This window comes from Pogoniulus pusillus, chromosome 26 (genome assembly GCF_015220805.1).
Source record: "Pogoniulus pusillus isolate bPogPus1 chromosome 26, bPogPus1.pri, whole genome shotgun sequence".
Lineage (NCBI taxonomy): Eukaryota > Metazoa > Chordata > Aves > Piciformes > Lybiidae > Pogoniulus > Pogoniulus pusillus.
The window spans coordinates 6,753,772-6,773,854 of NC_087289.1; the positions used below are offsets into that span (position 1 = coordinate 6,753,772).

General features: G+C 42.7%; 1 protein-coding gene across 11 annotated transcripts in view; it reads left to right on the forward strand.

Annotated features, from left to right (window-relative positions):
- MCF2L2 (MCF.2 cell line derived transforming sequence-like 2) overlaps window positions 1–20,083 on the forward strand; it is a 177,667-nt gene that overhangs the window by 50,464 nt on the left and 107,120 nt on the right. For 10 of the 11 annotated variants that reach the window (XR_010307187.1, XR_010307186.1, XM_064165476.1 and 7 more), the window contains 5 exons: window positions 3,682–3,772; window positions 5,948–6,067; window positions 13,612–13,728; window positions 17,109–17,258; window positions 18,181–18,305. Coding sequence is in view for 9 of the 11 variants with exons in the window: in XM_064165476.1 (XP_064021546.1) it covers window positions 3,682–3,772; window positions 5,948–6,067; window positions 13,612–13,728; window positions 17,109–17,258; window positions 18,181–18,305 (603 nt within the window). In the remaining 2 variants the exon portion in view is untranslated. The remainder of the gene's footprint in view (window positions 1–3,681; window positions 3,773–5,947; window positions 6,068–13,611; window positions 13,729–17,108; window positions 17,259–18,180; window positions 18,306–20,083) is intronic. The other variant, XM_064165475.1, reaches the window with a different exon arrangement.

Here is a 20,083-nt window from a genome sequence, read left to right on the forward strand (position 1 = left end):
TGGGGATTCTGTTGTCCAAAGGTACCTCTCTTGTCTGTATTCTTGTGTTGCATCCATCAAACTGTGGTAGCCAAGATTTACAGGAGATGTATCTCTGAATGGTTTCTTTGCTGCTTGCCTTTGTACAGTCTGCCAGACTGATTTTGAGTGTAGATATTCTCCCACATTCTCTTCTCCACTCTGCTCAGCTGCTTTGCTTTTTAGCAGCCTGTGGTTTTCCTATCTTCTCTCCCTGCTGTTTTCCTCCTCCTTCAAATTATGTAATTTTTAAAGTCTACTTTCCTTTCCTTCTTCCTTTTTTTAAAACCTATTTAATCTCAGACAATGCAATAAGTTTAATATTGTAAATCATATATACTGCAATAGGTACATGAATTGTTTGCTTAATGGCCTCATTATCTTTTTACCCTGACAAATGTCTCTCTGATTTCATGCCTTGGCTTGCTTTTCATAATCTTCCACAGGTAGGATTTTACCTGCATTGTTTGTGAAATAAAGTGTCCTGGCCTATGTCTTCCCCCATAGCCACACATGCCAAGCACAGCTGCTTGGCAAGTTTTGTCTTTGCCAGCCAGTTGCAGTTACTACACTTCACCTTGCAGGGAGAGAGCTGTGAGTGACTCACCGCTGTAGCTAGACTGCACACTCAGTGGTATTTTGCTCTCCTTTGCTCTTTTCTCATACTTAATTTGGAGTCATTATATAAGTATCTATTTCATTTTTCATTTTCTCAGTCTGTCTCCATAACTGCCCTGCACACTGTGGTTTGCAGTAGCAAGTGATAAGCAACGTTTCTATTCCCATATGTTCTCTGTTCCCAGTTCTCCCAACCCCCCATGGTCACTCTTGCCAAGCCTAATTTCACAAGAAAATTCCTTTGCTTCTTCTCTCTTGCATTTTCTTGTCTCTCCCTGTATTTCATAAGAACTTGTTCCTAGTATTTAATTTCTCTTGCTGCATCTGATGCCTGGATTCTTTTGTGCTGTTGCAAATCCCCATGCAGAAGAACATCTGAACTTTTTAACTGCCAGATCACGGATGTGTACTTGACAAAACCAGCAAGAACCCCCTTTTTGAGTGGCTTCTGATCTATGTGTTTGAGGAACTTCTAGAAATGGGGCTTAAGAATTAGTTCTGAGGCACAGAGGAAAGTTTTCTCTTCATTTAAACCACAGCTGTACTCATTGCTTTGGGCAGATGCTGTCTTGTCCGTTCCTTTGCAGTTTGCTCACCAAGGTCTGATTATAAAGGTCTGTTTCTGAATTATTTTAGACCTCTAATTCTCCATATGTGTTCCTACTAGAAAGCCTTTAGTCAGTCTCTCAAACCAAGCAGATAGGCAAAGCAAGGCAATTTCTATGTGCAGCCAGCTTGTATGAATGTTGTGCTTATGGATACAGTTAACTTGTGGTTTAGCTACATCACAAATTTTGTGAATAATAGTTTTTCCCCTCATTTTTATTAATCTAATGTTAGTTAAATTACATATTTCTTTAGACCAACATCAGTATTTTGCTAACTTCATGCTGGTTACAGTGGAATTAACTGCATCAGAACTAAACCTGATTCTATGTGTTCAGTTGCTGTCTGAGAGACAGCAGCTACAAACTGGTTGTGGGAGTCTGAGCTGAACACAAAATTAGATGCTCATTCCAATATATGTTCTCTGGTTTGTTTGGTTGGGGTTTTTTTGTTTGGGTTTTCTGTTTGTTTGTTTGTTTGAGGTTGTTTGGTTACTTGGTTTCAAGCAGAAGCCATATTTTTGAGATCTATTTGATTTCAGTGGATCTTACATTCCTGTTTTGCCTGCTGCATTAACATGGTTCTCAAAAGTTAACATGGCTGTCAAAATATATAAAGCCTATTAGAGAGCCTTTTCCATGGTCATCCAAATGCTTTTGAAAGGACAATTGCATTAACTTCATTCCCACTTCATACCTCACTCTTTCACTAATAACTTTATACTAAACAACAGAGCAGTTTCAATAGCACACTGTAAGCAACGTGGATGTTGAATTGTAACATTGTTCTCTTAGAATAATTAGTCACATCAGGCATTTTTTTGGTATTTGTTCTGGTTAACCAGATGTTTAGATCAAATCCTGTGCCCTGCAAGAGCAAAGAAACCTGGGTGGGACATGCATCTGGTGATGACTTGTTTCTGCAGGTGCAGTTGCAGAACTGCAAATAAGAGCTAACATTCACCTGTATGTTCGTGCTGGAGTCTGTGCTTTAACAACAGGCCAGCAAGGGTGCTGGGACTGGGTTTTGGGAGAACTGGATTATGACAGCTGTTAGTGCTGTCATCATCAAACATGTCAAAACTTTATTCTGGATTAGTCTGAACTGATGAACAGTATGCAGGGGAGTTTTCAAATATTTCATAGAATCAACCAGGTTGGAAGAGAACTCCGAGATCATCCAGTCCAACCTAGCACCCAGCCCTATCCAGTCAACTAGACCATGACACTAAGTGCCTCATCCAGGCACTATTAGGAACATTTGCCTGGCATCCCAGATTTCCAGATTTGCATGACACTTTGGCTTTCAGGTTTCTGTTCTTGATCCTTCTGAGCTGCTAACATTGGTGCTTTTTGTTGGATTATTGATGTGAATTTGCACAAAATGACCCATAAAAATGGTGTTTCTGGGTTGCTTCTTGTATGAACAATGGAAAAAGGACCAAGGGAATGTTTTATACAGTTCCCTTTGATCTTGTCTGTGATGAGCTTTTTAATAGCAGTATGCCCTTTAGTTATGACACTTCTACCTGATGACTCCTTTAGCTATGACTCCTTCTACCTGATTTTGACTTTAATTTGCTCAAAGCTGACTGGAGCCATTCTGCTGTAATGAAGCTTCCTGAGATTTTTCTCTGTGTCTGCTTATTAGCTTCCAAGGTCTTCTCTCCAACTCTGAGCACTCTTGGAAGGCAGAGCATAGAGCAGTCACTGAAGCCCTGCATGCCAGAGCAACATTTCTGAGAGACTGATGATAGGATATTTATTATGGGGTCTACTTAGATGGGATGGAGAACAATATCAGTGTCTCAGATCCTCCTTGAAAAGTACTGAGAAGGAACAGTAGCTGTTATTCTAGACAATATGTTAAAAGAATACTTTTGAACGACCTGCATCCCTAGAATCAGTTTGTGGTTGGCAAGATAGAACACTTAAATTCTTGCTTTGCCTACCAGAATCCCAGGGGCATTTTGTGCACAGGCAAGGTGGTGACAGTAGGGTGATACTGACTTCCTGGAGCTAAGTGTCTCTGTCAGATGTCAGCGTACTGAGGAATGGAAACTGGAGTGTCTAATAACTTCAATCTGCAAGGAAAACAAGATCTGATGGTTTTGTCTTCAAGACAGTACAGTGTAACTTGTGATCCTGAACTACTTGCATCACCTGGATTTGGCAGCAGAGTAGCATAGCAGCTGAGAGATTTATCAGATAAAATATTCATGGTTTGTGTAAGCTGTTAGCCTTCCCCTGGAAAGAGAAAACTTGCCAGCTTCTGTTTTCATGTGAATTTCTGCCAGATACTCATTCTTTCCACTGTACATTGCATTTTCATTGCGGGCTTAGAGGGTGATCTGATGGAGGCTGAGTTTTGCTGCAGTACCCTTCCTTGGAAAGGGAGCACCTCCACGTAACCAGCATACTTATTTCATCTGTTTTGCAGTCTGGAGGCTGCCAGCATCGGGTTCATCATCATCATAGACAGACGACGGGACAAATGGAGTGCAGTCAAGGCATCCCTGACACGGATAGCAGTAAGTGCTTGCTTTTGTTACTTATCTTCTGGAAATTAAAACTGTCTGCTGAACCTTCAGCACAAGATACAGTCTCCTGTGCTCATTTTTAGTTCCCGTTTTCTGTCTGTGGATGCAGATTCTCCCCTGCCCTGAAGCTCCTCTCTTTTGAATAAGGAGGAAACTGCAGTAAGAAATTATACAACCTTGCTTGCTGCTGAATTAGGACAAATTCTTTGTTTGCTGGGTTAACTGCAATATAAATCCTAGTACTGTGAAGTCAGTTCCTAGAAAAGTGTGACAGAGCTACCCTTCTGTACACTGAGGAGTGATGACATGGCCTGTTTATGACAGAAACAGATCCCAAGGGACTTGTGTTTGCATGGTAGTAAGTGATCTCTGTCAGAAACTCTTAATAGCTTATTATATCTCATTTGCAAAAGTCAGAGCTAAGCACTGACTTTGAATGCTAATAAAAGCAGCTGGTTTTGTACACCTGTTACCAGGAACGTTTGCTGTGTGAAGAGCAAGCACTTATGCATGGCGAGGTAGGATGGAGGGATGGCCAAAGCAACTTCTGAGTTCTTTCAGGGAATTTAGAGAGACTTGCTGTTCATTCTGCTCTCTTGAAAGTTCTCTCACTTCTCTCTCTGAAAGTTCTTTTCATCTGCTCTCTTCTAGAATTTTTTCTTTTTTTATGCTTGATGAACTCAGAGAAATGTTGGAGTTGTAGGCTGGGTGTTGCAGACAGGACCACATCTGAGGGATGTGTTGAGTACCTGTGTGCAAAAAATATGTGAGGTTAAAAGATTTAAAACCCTTCCCAGAGTGATAAGGTAGGTCAGCCTGGGAAATTAATCTGTGCCACCAGCTGCTTTCACCAAGTCAAACATGGTTAGCCAGTTTGCCATCTATTAGCTGCAGCCTAATTATGGTGTGGTAGTGCAAAGGGATCTTTCTGTGATTTGTGTCTGCAGAAGGGAGGCACTAGTGCAGAAACCTTAGAGCCTTGTGCTAAATCCATATCAGAAAACAGTGTATACCTGGGCAGTAAAACCCATGGTCCAGCCTTTCCATTGGCTGTGGAGATTGTGACAATGGATGAGTGCTGAACAGACCAGTTGCTATTATTAGCAGCTGGACTGGTTATGGTTCAATAGGCTCTACCTGCTTTTCCCTCTTCAGGAAACTCTTGGCTGAAAATTTCCTTGGCCCTTCTACAAGGCAGAGTTGTGCCTTCTAGTAGCTCTGTATAACGGTTTAGTAGTTCTTGTTTAACATCTTTGCTGGTGCCATGGACAGAGGCATTGAGTGCACCCTCAGCAAGTTTGCTGTGTGGTGTGGCTGACAGCTGGAGGGCAGAGATGCCATCCAGAGGGACCTTGACAGGCTGGAGAGGTGGGCCCAAGTCAATCTCATGAAGTTCAACATGATCAAGTGCAGGGTCCTGCATCTGAGTTGAGGCAATCCCAAGCACCAAAATAGGCTGGACAGTGACTGGCTTGAGAGCAGTCCTGAGGAGAGGGACTTGGGGATGCTGGTGGATGAGTAGCTCAATATGAGCCAGCAGTGTGCTCTTGTAGGCCAGAAAGCCAACCAGATCTTGGGCTGCATCAAGAGAAATGTGGCCATCAGGGTGAGGGAAGTGATCCTCCCCTTCTACTCCGCACTGGTGAGACCCCACCTGGAGTACTGCATCCAGTGCTGGAGCCCCTGTTACAAGAGGGACATGGATGTACTGGAACATGTCCAGAGAAGGGCCACGAAGATAATCAGGGGGCTGGAGCACCTTTCCTATGAGGGGAGAGTGAGGGAGTTGGGGCTGTTCAGCCCAGAGAGGAGAAGGCTCTGAGGTGACCCTAATGTGACCTTTCAGTATCTGAAGGGGGCCTACAAGAAAGCTGGGGAGGGACTTTTTTGGACCTGGGGAGATAGAACAAAGCTAGAAATAGGTAGATTCAGACTGGATGTTAGGAAGAAGTTCTTCACCATGAGGGTGGTGAGACCCTGGAATGGGTTGCCCAGGGAGGTGGTCGAAGGCCCATCCCTGAAGGTGTTTAAGGCCAGGCTAGATGAGGCTCTAGACAGCCTGATCTAGTGTGAGGTGTCCCTGCCCATGGCAGGGGGGTTGGAACTAGATGATCCTTGTGATCCCTTCCAACCCTGACTGATTCTATGATTCTGTGTGTCTTGCAGGGAGCATTTCCTGGAAACCTGCAGCTGGTGTTTGTCCTGCGACCTTCCCGCTTCATCCAAAGGGCAATCGCTGACATTGGCATTAAACTCTATCGAGATGACTTTAAAATGAAGGTACCGGTAAGCATGGAATCTTTTGCCCATGTGCTTTCTTTATCTCCACACACACAGTTCTTAGATGTCAGCATTTTTCATTACACGTTAACTGAAATTTGATTGCAAATGGAGCTGGGAACTTTTATCTGGGTCTGTATGATGTATGTAAGAGTAATGCCAAAGAGTTAATTACTGCTGGATGCTTCACAGTGCTCAGTGTGAAAAGTCAGTCTAGCTATACAATGTGGCTTGGTTTGTGTGCAGGTTTGGGAGTTGCCCACACGCCCCCTTCCAGGTTAGGAATTCACCCAGACTAAATCCAGCCAGATGGAAGTTAAGGAATGAAGCTGTATTTATAACTCTGCACAATTTACAAGTGAAATATGTACAATATGTACAAATATATTTGCAACTATATGCAGTAATATGCAAGTTAAAAGTAATACAGAGATACAAAACCCCTCCCAGCAGCAGAGCTGCCCAGGAGGGCTTTCAAAACCACTCCCCTCTTTCCTCCTTCTTTCAAGCCCCCCTCCCTTATCTCAGGATCCCACTTACATGCAGGGTGAAACTATAAAAGGGTGGCAAGAGGTGTTAGAAGAACATTGATTAGTTTGAGTTATGCAGGTTCAAGCAGAGGAGTTAATACAGCAAGCAGGCAGCCACAGACTGACCTTATCTTTGTGTCCTTGGTTTTATGTGGCTCAGAAGAACATATGAGCAATATAGACATCACTATTATTTTCTTTTCACAGCCAATGATCTAATTTCTTTCATTAAAATATTCCAATTAACCTCAAAGCAGCACAGTGTAAGTATTGACATCTTAACTCAGTGGAGATGTTCCCCTGCTAGTCATAGCCTCTTGCTCTAGTGACAAACACAGAGCATAAACATAACATTTAGAACTACAGAGCAGAAAGGCTAGGGCTGAATTCCACCTTATTTTATGTATTATCCATGGGACTGAGAGTGCTCCTGTTAAGTACTCACATAGCATTGCCTATTCTTACTGCTTTTTTATGATCCCATGCCCTCAAGATACAAAGTTTGGGTTTAGTGCTTTTTATACATACTTGGCATATGATGTTGGTTTGATGAGAATGTGATTTGTAGCAGGTTACCAATCTTTAGAGAGCTTAAGTATTCTGTCAGAGCTCTTTTGGGAGTTGTTCTCAGCTGCATTCTTGCCTGTGGTTTTCAAGAACAATAATTTGTAATTGTGATGGTTTGGGTATTACCTGCCCCCCCCCACTTAAGAAAATCACCCAGACTAGACTCAGCCAAGCTGGAAATTGAATGAAGCTTTATACTTACAGCTTAGCACAATATACAAGCAGATATTTACAATATATACAGCTATAGCCAGAAATATACAAGTTAGAAAGTAATACAGAAACACAACACCTCTCCCAGAAACCAGAGTCCCCAGCAGGGGCTCCCAAACACCCTTCCATCTTCTTCCCACTCTCTACCTTACCCCAGACTTTGCCATACATTCAAGGTGAGTTTGGAGGATTGGCCAAGGGAGTTAGGAAGCAGAAGGATTAGTCACACAGATGGTAGGTTAGAGACAGAGAAGTGCAGCCCAAAGCAAGAGAACAAACTCTGTTATCTATGTTTATGTTCTTGTTCTTATGCATCTCAGCAACCCTATGAGTGAAGTAGACATCACAATTGTTTCTTTTTCTCAGCCTATAATCTAATTCCTCTCACTCAAATATCCCAGCTAGGCTCAAACTAGCACAGTAATAAAATTAGCACAGTAATAAAATTGTGCCGGGGAAAGTATAGGCTGGATGTTAGGAGGAAGTTCTTCACAGAGAGAGTGATTTCCCATTGGAATGGGCTGCCCAGGGAGGTGGTGGAGGCACCATCCCTGGAGATGTTGAAAAAAAGACTGGATGGGCACTTAGTGCCATGGTCTAGTTGACTGGATAGGGCTGGGGATAGGTTGGACTGGATGATCTTGGAGGTCTCTTCCAACCTGGTTGATTCTATGATAATAATAATAATAATAATAATAATAATAATAATAATAATAATATATTTGTAATAAAAATAAAAGCTGGGAGGATTTTCATCCTGGACCAGGCTTTACTACAGTCATTTCATAAGATGAGTTTGGATTTTGCTTGTGGTTTGATACTGCTTTGCAGAAGACTATGGCTCTCCTCCAACAAATTTTACCTCTGTCAAGACCTAAGTTTGCAGCTGAGGTGTTTAGGACTGTTTATGCTTTTTCTGAAGCAAGAGACAGCAGCCCATGGGTTACAATGCATAGGGGAAAGGAACCTTGAATATTCATTTGGTTATCATGTAACATTTGCTGTAGTTTGGCAAGAATGGCTTTTTTTTTGGTGATTGAAATGCAAATTTGTTGTTAAAATGTATGATTGATTACAAAACAATGTCTTTGAAATTTATAGTACCTTAAAAAATGGAAGTGACTGTATTTAATAAGCCCAAATCTGTTACCACAGCAACTGTTGTACCAGTCACTGCAGCCCAGAAAGAGACAACTTCATTGTGAAATGGCATTTTCTAATAATTCCACATCTTCTATGCTTTTAGCTACATGTTTGATGACAGTGTTGCTTTTCAAATCCAACTTGAAACTGTCCAAGTCAGAAGGGAGGTTAATTCTAGGCTGGGGTCAAGCACTTCACTAAGTATTAAATAGTAACTTATTTTTCTTCTAGGCAGTAAAATCAAGACATGAGATTAGTTTGGGGTCATCTTAGACATTCAGATTTTGAGCCATCTTGAGTATGTTCACAGACCTCTTAGAGAGCAGTCTTACAAAAACTAAGAACATTACATGTTTGCTGCTAGATCTGCCTGCTTCCTGCATGGCTATCTGTGGAGAGCTTGTCATATTTATGTACAAGCTCTCCACATATGCCTGATGCTGTTGTAAGTTGCTTAGGGTTGTGCTAAAGGTGTTCTAAGCTCCTGGGGTCTGCCACTCTCTCTGGAGAGGCCTTTTACCTGTGCTTGCAGCCCATACTAAAAGATCATTTGGGTGTGCCCCTGTGTACCCCAGTTTAAGAAAGGGTAAGTTACTGGGATTGACATCTATTTGTCCCTCTTTGTGGTTGCAGATCTGGGTTCTTCACCCAGTGTGCAAAAAACCCAAACAACTCACAGAGTCAAGGTATTTGTTTTACTCCAGTTCTGCACTGAAAAAAGAGTGCTAGTTTTGTGGAGTTACCAGCACCTTGAGAACAACATCCTGTGTGCCAAGCATGAGAACAGGGCCAGAGAGTTCTTGTCCCATGGGAGATAGCTTTACTCAAGAATTAGTTATCAGTACCTCTCTTTAATACAGCCAGTACCTTTTCAGTTGTTTGAAGCCTGTTTGCTCATGTTGAGCATTTGGCAATATGACAACATGAGTGGGCCACAGATGGGTCCTATTTCCCATCACAAATGTAAATGAGTCAGAGCTGGCACATGAGCACTCAAAAGGGGCTTCAGGAGTGGATTTGTTAAGGAAACATTTGTTAAAGAGTTTATCTGAGCTATCAGACTGCAAATATGTTTAGTAAAACAGATTTGCTGGGCTAAATCAACACTAGATTGAGTGGTGGCCAGAAAATCAGAAAGGAGCAGGAAATAAAGGCTGAAATAATAAACCAGACACAATAAGGAAATGCAGAATGTACATAAGTTACTGACACACAAATGTAGTTAATAAAACCTCCTGAATGTAATCTCTGTTGTGATAGTGATTTGGTTAAATGTCATTAGCCAGGAGATACAGCAGGGTCATCTGAGATAAAATCTGGAAAGCCAAGAGGAACATCCAGAGATGTACTTAAGGAATCTCCCAACATGGAAAGTGAATTAGAGCATCTTCAAAATATACACAAAAGGCTGAATAATCAGTCCACATAAAGCCCTTCTTTGATCTTTGTAGTTTGTGACTTCCACATGAGCAAACAGACTTATATGACTCATGAAGCAACCCCCACCACAGCTCTGTGCTCCTTGCTGACCTGCTTATTCAGGCCCTCCTCTCTTGTGTTCTCCAGCTTACTTAATGTGACTGTCTCCTGTCTGGCCAAGAAGTATGGGAGATGCTAATGCTCTGTAAGTTTTGTTTCTTAGATGGGTGGTGGATTGCTCCCAGGCTTTTCACCTGCAGAGATGCCTGCAGGATAACTAGCTCTTGGGTAGAACCATGGCTAGCAATATTAATAGATCTGCTTTGTGGCTCATGCTTGCATATCAGGTTAAAGCAAACATCTTCCTGGAAGATAAGTTCATGACAGTGTTCCTCTGTAGTTTCAGTGCTGCCTGGAGTATCAAAAGATTTCCAGTTTGACAGCAACATCTCTGATGGGGAAGAGCTAAATTAAGACTTACTTTCTCAGAGGTGATTTGCAGTTCAGAAGTAAGGCATAGACTTCATGTTCCAGTCTGAGGCTACTCCAAGATGATGTAGCTTTTTGTAGTTTTCTGGTTTTGATCATGAAATACCCCAGTGTTTGATAACACATTCAGAGAATAGATTTCTCTTTAGCTTTGGATTAACTACTCTCTGCTTTCTTTGCCTCAGTTTCCTCAGCAACAAAGTCTCCTGGCTTCTGTTTTCAGAAGCAGGGTTGAAGGAGAAGGTGAGTTGCTGGAAACAAAAAAGAAATGAATCAGAGATGACTTGAGATTGTTCAACTCATACAAGTCTATGGTACCAGATGTGTCCTCCACAGTACCACTGTATCCAAGTTAGGATGTCAAAGTCTGGATGGGTGGACAATGAGGTTGATTTAAAAACTAGATGCATCACTTGTCTCAGAGGGTAGTGGTGAATGGCTCACACTCTACCTGGAGGTGGGCAACATATGAATCAGTGTACTGATATCTGCTGGGATCTGCTGCCTTATCAGCTTCACCAGTGACCTTAAAGAGGTAATAGAGTGTGCTGTAATCAAGTTTGCAGATGAGACTAAACTGGGAGGAGAACCTGGTAGGCTGAAAAACAGGACCACTGGAGCTCAAGGAATGGACTGACCAGCATATTATGAAATACAAAAGGGACAAATGTAAAGCCCTGCAGCTGGGAAGGACATCCTGCCAGAAAGATCTCCTTCCTCAAAAAGGAAGAACCCATGATCCTCCCTCAGAACAACACAGCAGTGCTGTATGGTTGACAAGAATACAAGCTGTAGTCTGACTGTCTGAGGAGCAACTCTGCTGAAAAGGACCTGGGAAACTTGATAGACAGCGAGCTGAACATGAGCCAGTAGCATGCCCTGGCAGCATTCTGCATTGACAACAGTATTGAAAGGAGCATAGCCAGCAGAATGAGACAAGAGATTATCATTCTTGGTGCTCATTAGGTAGCATTGAGAATACCTCCTCTAGTTTTGGTCCCCCCACTACAAGAAAAATATTATTGGAAGTCAAGAGAGCCATTGAGGGCTTGGAGCTTGTGCTCTGTAAGGAGATGCTGAGGAAACTGGGCTTGTCTAGTCTGGAGAAGGGAAAGCTTGAGAGGGTTAATGTGACATGACACCAACCTTACAGGACCTCCAATAAGGGACTTGCATTCAGCCCTCCAAAGTGAAACAAAGGCAGTTTCAGTGGAACAGGATTCCCAGAAGAGTGGTAGAGTCTCTGTCTCTGGAGATTTTCAAGGCCTGCCTGGGTATATTCCTGCGTGATCCGCTTTAGGTGATCCTGCTCTGGCAGGAGGGCTGGACTCAATGATCTTCAGAGGTCCCTTCCAACTCCTACCAGTCTGTGATTCTGTGAGTTCTGACTTGATAAGAGGAAAGACTTTTTTCACCACAAAGATAACCAGACAGAAAGCCAGCCTACCCAAAGATGTTGTGCAGTCTCAGTCCTTGGAAATTTTTAATATCCAGGTTGATAAAGCCCTGAGCAACCTGTTTGGATTTCACAGCCAACCCAACTTTGAGAAAGAAGTTGGACTAGAGACCTGAGATTCCTGCCAAAATGAATTATTCTAGAATGATTCTGTTTAAAAAGTCACCTCAAAACCTGTTAAGGTTTGTTCTTAGTGCTTTTCATAGAGAACTACCAGCCTGAAATATCTATCTCCTTACCTTCACATATCTATGCTCATCTCTTTATTCACAGTGATTGTAAATGTAATTGCCATGCTCCCCTTTGAGCCTCCTAATAGGCATAGGCAGTTATCCCCTCTCTGAGAACAGAATGAAATAGTACATTTGACATGCATTAAAGTCTAAGGCTTAAAATGTCTAGGCTTGTTTTTCTGTTGATGAAATCACCATGTGTTTTCTAGCTGTTGGAACAAAAAGGCATAATTAAATGGTTTAAAATTGAATAATGAGACTGACACAAGTGAAAGGAAAATCTTGTTCTCAAAGGTCTCATTTCATCACTTCCCTGGATTAAGTGGTTGGTGTTGAAGAAGATGCCACCTACTCTATTGCTCTCTAAATAGCAGTTATCTAGAAAACAGGGACATTGTTTGATAGGTGAACATTATAAATACTATGCTTTTGCTCTCAATGCACATCTAAAATGACTATGTCCTCAACCTAGCAAGGTGCAAGAAGGTGTTAAATTACAGTTCGTTCAAGAATGGCCATGTACATATGGAGAAGGCAAGATCTAGTGGAAAGCAATTCTGGCCACTGCATAAAGGAATATATAATGAGAACTTATTGCTTATGATGGAAGAGGAGGTTGAGGGGAGACCTCATTGCTGTCTACAACTAGCTGAAGGGACATTGTAGAGAGCCTGGTGCTGGTCTCTTCTCAGGTAATTGGAGACAGACCAAGGGGGAATGGTCTCAAGCTATGAGGAGAGGCTGAGGGAGCTGGGGTTGTTTAGCCTGGAGAAGAGGAGGCTCAGGGGTGGCCTCATTGCTGTCTACAACTACCTGAAGGGACATTGTAGCCAGGTGAGGGGTGGCCTCTTCTCCCAGGCAACCAGCAACAGAACAAGGGGACACAGTCTCAAGTTGTGCTGGAGAAAGTCTAGGCTGGATGTTAGGAGGAAGTTGTTGGCAGAGAGAGTGATTGGCATTGGAATGGGCTGCCCAGGGAGGTGGTGGAGTCACCATCCCTGGAGGTGTTCAAGAAAAGACTGGATGAGGCACTCGGTGCCATGGTCTAGTTGACTGGATAGGACTGGGTGCAAGGTTGGACTGGATGATCTTAGGGGTCTCTTCCAACCTGGTTGATTCTATGATTCTGTGATTCTAAGCTGAGGCTGGGTAGGTTTAGGTTGGACATTAGGAAAAAGTTTTTCACTGTGAGAGTGGTCAGGCACTGGAATGAGCTGCCCAGGGAGGTGGTGGAGTCACCCACCCTGGATGTGTTTAAGGGTCATTTGGATGTGATGCATAGGGGTACAGTTTAAGGTGAATCTTGCAGAGTAGGGTTATAGGTTGGACTTGGTGATCCTGAGGGGCTTCGCCAACGTGGACGTTGCTGTGATTCTGTGAACTGCAGTTCGGTCTTACAGGTTTAACAGCAAACTCAGACCCTAGGCACAGTAATTGATAGAGCTCTTCTTTGGGTTTTTTTTTTTTCCTCTCAGTCCGTTGTGTTTGGATTCATTTCAGATCATCATGTTAAATTCTGTCTCTGATCTGCATGGCTATATTGACAAAAGTCAGCTGACCCGGGAGCTGGGAGGAACGTTGGAGTACGGCCACAGTCAGTGGATACATCACCGAACTGTGAGTACTTGTGTTACTCTTACCCCTGTCTGCACCCAGCATTGTCCAGGTAATGAATAGAGAGCAGCCCTTAAATAGTAACTCTTTCAGCCTAGGGATTCTGCTAGGGACTTTGTGAGAAGAGGAAACCCATGATGTGGGGAAGGGTGAACTTCCCAAATGCTTGGCACAGAAGCAGTAATCTCTATCTTGCTGTTGACACAGTGTTATAGTGCTCTTACTCAGCAAGACATTTTGGCACATCCTTAGCTTTTGAATAATTAATTAGATTCATAGGCCTTTAGCTCATGGTGGAAGTAGAACATATGCACTGGAAATTTAATGAATCAAAGGTCAAAGTTCTCACTTTAATGATTAATTTTGTCCATGTTTTTAAGAGAAGAAAAATTCTCGAGGCACCGAATGCTATTTTCCTTTGTTTTCTTTTTTGTGCTATTTAAGTATGCACTCTAGATGGGTTTTATTTTGAGTTACTAAAGAGCACTGAATAATTGTAGAAGATCTTTTTTATTCTACTGCCTTTGAGGCAGCTTGTTTCTGGATTGACTGATTAATTTCAATCGTTCAATGCATTTCGGTGGCTTCCCCAAAACAACATAAATATTTTATTATGATGCCCAGAAAAGATGACAGTTTACAAAAAAACAGACCCTAAACTCTGGCAAATTAGTAGCTAAAATACTGCCTCATCCTATCCAAGCTGGGTCCTGGTCCTGGAGAATAAATTAATTTCTGAAAACTGTATTCAAAGTTTCTATCTGTCTTTGTGAATCTGCTTGCAATATTGATATGTTAGAGCTCACATCTAGGTAGCCCCAGTGTTTTGCAGTGTTCTGAGCAGCCTTGGGTATGAGTCAGTTCTTGCTGACCTGCAGGTTAGGTCTAACTTGGATAAAGAACTTTTCTGAGGTTGCTTTCTTAAGTCATATCACTTTTGTCACTTTTCTGCTATCATTTTCTATGCTTTACTATCCTTGTGAAATTGGATTTAAATCTTCTTGTGAAGCACCAAATGTTTCAGTCTTCTGACTTTTCTCTAGCATTGGTTTGCTTTTTTTGACCAGTGCAAGGTTAGGATTGAGATAAGTGAACAAGCTTGTGTGCTGAAAGTACCAAAAATGTGAAACTGCCCTTGCAAGAGGCATAAGTTTGAAGGAATCATCTATATGAGCTTTCAGACAGCTAAAAGCTTGAGAAAAAATAGGAAGAGGAGTAAAAAGGGCCAGAAGAAAGGTTGTTTTGTTCATTAATGACAGAGTTTTTACATAAAGCTTGTTATTGGACTTAAATCTTCTTGTGAAGCACCAAATGTTTCAGTCTTCTGACATTTCTCTAGCACTGGTTTGCTTTTTTTGACCAGTGTAAGGTTAGGATTGAGATAAGTGAACAAGCTTGTGTGCTGAAAGTACCAAAAATGTGAAACTGCTCTTGCAAGAGGCATGAGTTTGAAGGAATCATCTATATGAGCTTTCAGACAGGTAAAAGCTTGAGAAAAAAATAGGAAGAGGAGTAAAAAGGGCCAGAAGAAGGGTTGTTTTGTGCATTAACGACAGATTTTTAACATAAAGCATGAACATACAGTTTGTTAAGTTATCCAAATAGAAGTAAGCCAAGATTTGAGGCAACTGTGGCTATGTAACATCCAGATCTTTCGGTTAAACTTGTCTGAAAAGCTTCCACCAAGTGCAGAGACTTGAAAAAAAGAAATCACCCCCCTCAAGATGTAAATTAGGTACATGAAACAATGTATTACTCATACTCACAGGAGAGGGTTGGGGCACGTATGCTATTAAGTGAGACGCTGATAAGCTCATGTTGCCTGCTGCAGGCAGCCAATGCAATCTCTTGCTGGATAAGAGGCTATCATCAGGGAAGTGTCAGCCTCCACGGCACCTTGGAACAGCCTGACTTAGTCTTGCCGAGCTGCAGGCTTCATCCCCTTTGTTCCTCTTACTGCTCCTGTATCTTGTCCTGACAGTGCTTTTATCCGAAACAGCTTTAAACTTGCTAAATGGTCATGACACAGCAGCTTCGCTGCATTGTTCTTTGTTTCTGCTTTCTTCCCCTGTCTGGTTAGAAGCCTATGAACTTTCTTACCCACTGAGTGCAACTTTGGCTCTTAGTAAACAGCCTTTGTCTATTGGGTAGCTCTGTCTGTGTTGCACTCATAAGTGCCTCAGCCAACTTTAATCCAGCAGTTTCAGTACTGAGGCTCCAGCTGGTAAGCACTAAACTTGGGCCTGTGCTGCTTGTGTTGAAGCAAGCATGAATTTATGGGGGAAAAGGGAAGCTCTGTTAGCATCACCTCATCTGGAGCACGTTTCACATCACGTATGTGGAATGTCATTTCCTTGTGTACCTTCTGACTGATGATCCACCTCCAGTTTGCTTTTCACTGAGCACACTGTCATGGCTGCAAATGAGGAATTCCCATTGTTGCTGGAGAAGCAAATGCAACTTCCAGCAACTGTGTAGTGTTTGGGTGTAGGAGCATCCCCAGTGCTGTTGAGTGACTCAAACCATTGAGTGGGTTAGATCAAAAAGCACAGAGAGGGAAGAACTATACAGGACAATACAATCCCTAAAGAAATTGGGGCATGAAAAAAAACATCCCATGCAGTAACTTGCTAGTAGACATAAAGGTTTTAATCACATCTCACAAGTCTGAACAATACATTCTACCCTGAAAGGGAAGCAGTTTTTAAAGCCTTCCTCACTTCTCCTTTCTTCAGTAAAACCACAGATTTCTGACAAGTTTTGTATTGCTGCACCCAAACTATAAAGAAACAACAATGCTCCAAATCATTTATGTCTTTTAACTGTATTTGCACTAGGTTGTTCTTGTATTTGTGTGCTGATATGAACTGTTGGGAAGGAGTAGCAGGAATATATCTAGTACAGGATCTAGGCAGGTTGTAGATGGATGTTTTCAGAAGTCAGGAAGGAAGCAGATTGCTGCTGAGTGAGTGATGGCTGAATAAATGTAAATGTGAAAAGACTTTGCCCTATATACTTTCAGAGTCTCCTCAACTTAAATAAAGGCTTAATTAAAGTTTTGAACACAGCAAAATTTCCCAGCAAGCATGGGCAGAGGATCTGAAGTTCCAGTCCTGGCTTTGAAGCTGATGTCTTCTGTGGTCTCATTATGCCTGTAAGCTTTGGGAGTTTCCCAGCTGGTTCATGGAGATTGCATAATACTTGTAGGCCTGTGAATAGATCATTTGTGACACAGCATTTGATTTGTAACTTTCAGCATGGCCACCCAAAACAGGACAACGTGGACAGCTTTGTAGGCATGTAATACAGCAGTGTACCTGAAGTATTGGTAAAGGGCTGAGGGTAAATAAGCAGCCTGTGACTTTATGCTCTTGCTTTTCTAGGCTATTGAAAACTTTGCAATGACAGTAAAAACAACAGCACAGATGCTACAGACCTTTGGAACAGACCTAGCAGAGACTGAACTTCCCAACGATGTGCAGTGCACAGAGGACCTCCTCTCTGCACACACAGACCACCATAGCAAGCTGAAGGTGAATGTTGTCTCATGACAGCTCCAGCAGTGTAATGTATGGTTTTTGATTTAACAGCATTTTCTGCCATCATTTCGGAGTCCATTTGCTAGAAACTACTGAAGAGGAGAGAAATGTGGGTTCAGGAGGTCCATTTGATTCAACTATGGAAAAGAAAGGACAGGAAAATGCCACTTCTGCCGTATGAGAGGATGTGATGGGATCATATCTGGAGTAGCATCGGCTCCTGATGAGTTCATCACAAAGGTTGAACTCAGGTTGGAGCAGATGGAGGGAACATCTGTGAGGATAATCCAGAAATAGACAGAATGATCTAGCCAGATGAAGACTGTCATTTTGGGCTGGGGCAAATTTAACTTTGCAGAGTAAGGCTCAGAAGAAAACTGCTCTCCACAAACAGCTTAAGCGCAAGAGGAAAAGTTCTGCTTTAGCTGCACTAGGACAAAAATACATTATAAGCAAGAAGTTTGCAGCGATGTGGGGACTCCTCAGCTGCCATGTTTATGTTTGAGCCTTGTTGTGTTTTTCATCTTTCATGCTGGGGACACAACTTCTATGGGTGGTTCCTTGGTAGCTGGCATACTGTGGCTCAGGGTGTCACAATCTTAAGGAAATTCCACTAAGAAGTCTAAGGTCTCAGCACAGTCTCAGCTCACCAAAAGATCTGTGGCACAGTTCAGTTTGTGGTAGAAAAAAATATTCTGCAAGCTGGCTGGTCAGGAATGTGATCTGCTCAGATGTTAGATGCTGTTTCTTTTCTCAGAAACAGATCTGCTATTCAAAGGGAACAGACTGAGTCTCTGCATTTCTAGAAAGAAACATACCACCTTTGGTAAACATTTGTATTTTATTCCAAGTATTTAATACCCATGAAAAAAGCTTCCTTAAGCATTGCTGTGTTGATGGCTTTTTTTCCCCTCAGGATGAGCTGAAACTAGCTGTGAAGCAGGGAGCCACCCTACTGACGTGCATTAGGGAGCCAGTCACTCGAAGTGCCAACAGCAAGCTCAGTCCAGACGAGCTGGAAAACGTGGCAACAGTAGAAAGGTCAGTAAAGCTACATTACCTTGTGCAAGTTCGTTCCTAAGAAATGCAAATGTAATTTAAATCATTTAAATTTTCTATTGGTTCATCTACTCAGGATTTATTGGGCAGGAAATTCAGAGAATGGAAGGACTTTGAGGATGTTACTAGATTAAATTCTTAACACAAATTCACAGAATCACAGAATTAACCAGGCTGGAAAAGACTTTCGAGGTCATCCAGTCCAACCTGTCCCCTAACACCTTCTAATTAACTAAACCATGGCACTAAGTGCCTCATCCAGCCTCCTCTTGAACACCTCTAGGGACGGTGACTCCACCACCTCCCCAGGCAGCCCATTCCAATGCCAATCACTCCTTCTGTGAAGAACTTCTTCCTAACCTCCAGCCTAGACCTGCCCTGGTGCAGTTTGAGACTGTGTCCTCTTGTTCTGTCACTGGGTGCCTGGCAGAGGAGATCAGGCCCACCTGGTTACAACCTCCTTTCAGGTAGTTGTAGAGAGCAATGAGATCTTCCCTGAGCCTCCTCTTCTCCAGGCTGAAGAACCCCAGCTCTCTCAGCTGCTACTTGTAGAAGCCCTGAATTTCTTGGTAATTTTCGGTTGGACCACTAACTACCTGGATGAAGATTTAATGTGGGACTTACTTTTCCCCATAACATATGTGTCCTCCAAATTTCTATGCCTGGCTAGAAGGTGACATCTGAATCTAGGTGACATAGGATCATAGAATGAGAGGGTACAAGCTTGTGCATGTCTGTGGAAGAACCTGAGAAGGAACAGATGAAGATGAAACTCCAAAACATGCTCCTTCACAACTGCAGAGAGGGAATCCCCTGTTCCTTCCTCCAATCCTAGTTCACAGGATCACAGGGTGTGAGGGGTTGGAAGGGAACCAAGGAGATCACTGAGTCCAACCCCCTTGCCAGAGCAGGGCCATACAATCCAGCTCAGGTCACAGACAGGCCTTGAAAGTCTCCAGAGAAGGAGACTCCACAGCCTTTCTGGGGAGCCTGTTCCAGTGCTCTGTGAACCTTACAGTAGAGAGATTCCCCGTTGTGTTGAGGTAGAACCTCCTGTGCTGCAGCTTATATCCATTGCTCCTTCTCCTATCACAAGGAGCAAATGATCAGAGCCTGTCCCCCAACTCCTGACCAGCCCTCAGATATTTATAAACATTTATTAAATCCCCTCTCAATCTTCTCTTCTCCAGACTAAAAAGACCCAGGTCCCTCAGCATCTCCTCATAACACAGGGTTCCAGTCCCCTAATAGTCCTCATAGCCCTCTGCTGGACCCTCTCCAGCAGATCCCTGTCCCTCTTAAACTGGGGAGCCCAAAACTGAATGCAGTACTCAAGATGAGATCTCATCAGGGCAGAGTAGAGGAGGAGGAGGAGAACCTCTCTCAATCTACTGGACACACTCTTAATGCACCCCAAGGTCTCATTGTCTCTCTTAGCCACAAGGGCACATTGCTGTCCCATAAAGTTATCACCATAAAGCTTTCAGCCACCCTGTAGAAGTTTTTGCTGTGCCATGTGATGCAGTGGAAAGAGAAATGCCACGCTGGTGTTCCAGCGCGTTCGCATTCACTGGGAACAAAGCTGCCGAAAACAAAGCTGAGCTGATATTTCCCAACAAATACTTTAAAATCCTTTAAACCATTCCCAAAGGAATTTGCAAATTCATCTTAAATTCAACAGCTAGCTTTGATTAAAAGCATGTTTTTCAGGAATAGATTGAAAAGAAAAGTTTGGTTTTTGAGATAAATGGGAGGGGAAA